At 41.5% G+C, this 2671-nt stretch overlaps 1 protein-coding gene across 1 annotated transcript; it reads left to right on the forward strand.

Moving 5' to 3' along the window:
- Positions 1–754: 754 nt before the first annotated feature.
- Positions 755–2380, forward strand: OHP (one helix protein). The gene is made up of 4 exons (XM_087693596.1): positions 755–947; positions 1020–1125; positions 1787–1909; positions 1989–2380. Exons 1-4 carry the CDS (start codon positions 877–879, stop codon positions 2055–2057), a joined length of 369 nt encoding a protein of 122 aa, XP_087549722.1. The 5' UTR covers positions 755–876; the 3' UTR covers positions 2058–2380.
- Positions 2381–2671: the final 291 nt, after the last annotated feature.

Here is a 2671-nt window from a genome sequence, read left to right on the forward strand (position 1 = left end):
CTTGCTGCCTCTAGGAAGGCTTTGTAGGAAGCTATGGCTTTGATGAATTGTGTAAAGGGCAATACCTTTAGATCAACAATCAAGTTGCTAGGCAACGTCATGTACTTTTTACTGCTTTTGTCTATGTTGCTACTTTAGAATGTTCCTATAGAAGATGTAAATATATCACTTTTGCTGTTCAATATAAATTTCAGTTAAAAAACCAAAAGGACAATACTCTTGTGCACACTTGTGAAAAATTGTTTCTCAAAGCTAAAGAGGAATAGGAAACCACTTTTTGAGAGCTTATTGGAGGGTGTGGAAGGGTAGAACTACTGTGGTTCAAAGTAGAAGCCCCTTAGCTAGGTTTAATACTCTCTTATGGAAGGTCACTTCCAAGAAGTTGGTATCTAAATATATAGTTGGTAAGTTCAAGAGAGTTTCTCCTCTCTATTCTCTATGCTCAAGATGTAGAAACTCTAAACCCCTGGAATTTAGGAGACTTAGGTATATTTGGCAAACTAAAGATGGTGTAGAACTCTTGGTTATGCTCAAAAGTTCCTCTCACGATGTTTTAGGTATGTTGAGGTACTTGAGAAATTAATGCTATGTCCCATCACATCCTCTAGATGTTATCTTGTAGTTATGCATACTTGTTTCACATTAAAACGTTTCTATATTAACCCTTTCTTCCTAAGCCAATAATTAGTCTTCCTTACCCTTTCTTCCTAAAGCCAATATGAGTCTTCCTTACATCGAGCCAATAATTAGTCTTCCTTGCCCTTGCTTCCTAACTTATCGTCTTTCAGTAACCGAATAATGATCTTATCTTTCCGCCACAAAAGCTGATTCCTGTCTACCAAACGTCTATCGGATGTGTGGAAGAAGATCGTGGCCATGGCGTCCTTGCAGGCCAAATATTCGTCCGAGGGCTTGCTCTGCTCATCATCAGGCTGTTCGTCGCGCTTGTAATCTCTCTCTCTCTCTCTCTCTCTCTCTCTCTCTCGGAGTAATGCCATTATTGTGCGCTGTGAATACAGGTCAAGCATTCCATCCCGACCATCCACGAGCTTAAATCTGCCCTCCTCTCACTCGCACCGGCGATCGCAATCTCTTGTGGTGCGTGCTGCAAAGTTGCCCAGTGGAGTAAGTCCCCTTTCTCGTCTTCTGGACTGTTCTGACAGCTTTGTGGATATTAGGGCTCCGTCTGATTTTTGCAGGGTCAAAACAAACATCACATTAATGTGCATTAGGTAAAATGTGCACACATGTGGAATTAGGATGACCTTGCTTCATTCACCCGGGATTCAGTAACAGGATGAGGTTGTTCGATCAAATGCAAATCATAATACCCTTCTCATTGTAGGGTGAGAAGAAATTTATCAGGCGCATTACAAATTCACAGAGGTAGCCTCATTCTGCAGGCCCTTATCATGTCTAACCATGTCAGTGTATGACCCTTTCCATGAGCTGAAGCACCATTTAGATGATGTCGATTCATTTAGGTTGTTCCATCCCACAGTTTAGGGATTATCCAAGATTGTGCGGTCTTTGAGTCAGTTCAAATCTCAGGAGAGCCTTCTCAAACATGGGCAGAGGAAGAAACGTGCAATCCATAAGCTTTGTTAGGGAGTTGAAGTGTTCTGAAATCCCTCAATGTGGGATGGAAAGGATGCAATAAGGTTCCATTAAAAAATCACATGAAAGACGAACACTCTTCATTAAAAAGAACCGGCTTTCATTTGTTTTACTGCAAAACAGTTTATAATTAATGATGGTTTTTCTGATGTTATGATGTTGAATGTAGGTAGAGGCTCCCAAGGAGGAGCCTAAGCTGCCCACTCCTCTTTGGGGCTTTACAGAAAATGCTGAGAGGTGGAACTCACGAGCAGCCATGATTGGCATCATCGGCTTATTCGTGTTTGAGCTGGTAAAGTTACTGCTTCTGTGTCCATATCTTGCTAGCAAGGGGTTGGATCTTAATTACTTTTCGTTTCTTTGGATGACAGATAATCCAGAAGGGAATTCTGCAACTTATTGGGTTTGAGGTGGGCAAAGGCCTCAATATTCCCTTGTAGACATGTATCACTTCAAGATCAATGCCTTCTCCGTAGTGGGAACACCACCTGGAAGATTTTTTTACTTACTGTGCATTTGTTGTACATTGGCTGAGTGATTCAAACCTGGCCATCCTTTGTAATCAGCATCTTCTGTAAATGACAGTATTCTGTCTGGCATTGCTATGGCGTACAAAGTATCTCTCTCTTGGAAAGGTTTAACAGCAAGAGGTCAGCTTTCCTTGGTCGTGTACATCAAACACCATGGCTATTACTGTCACTGCCGACAGGCTTTCATTGATGAACCAATAAACTTGAATCCTATGGGGATTAGATTCTGTGAACATTATGCACCCTATGTAACTGCGTGTACCGTGCAAACATCTTTTGATGCAAATATTTTTCCATGCGCAGAGAAGAAAGTACAGAAATAGTCGTAAGTGTAAAGAGGAAGGAACTACAGAAAGTCTGTACTAGTATGCTACTGCAAATTTTATCGAGTGGGTCGTGCCTACCTATTAGTGGGTAAGAGTGGGTCGCTTCTATCTATCAGTGTGCCTTGTCTTGGAGTTGGAGGTGTCTCATATTCTCGTTTGGTGGTTCACGTCAATTGTGGCATCAGTGATGCTTTATAT

Source organism: Lygodium microphyllum, chromosome 2 (genome assembly GCF_053477565.2).
Source record: "Lygodium microphyllum isolate KBCC chromosome 2, Lygodium_microphyllum_v1.1.10, whole genome shotgun sequence".
In the NCBI taxonomy this organism is placed as follows: domain Eukaryota; kingdom Viridiplantae; phylum Streptophyta; class Polypodiopsida; order Schizaeales; family Lygodiaceae; genus Lygodium; species Lygodium microphyllum.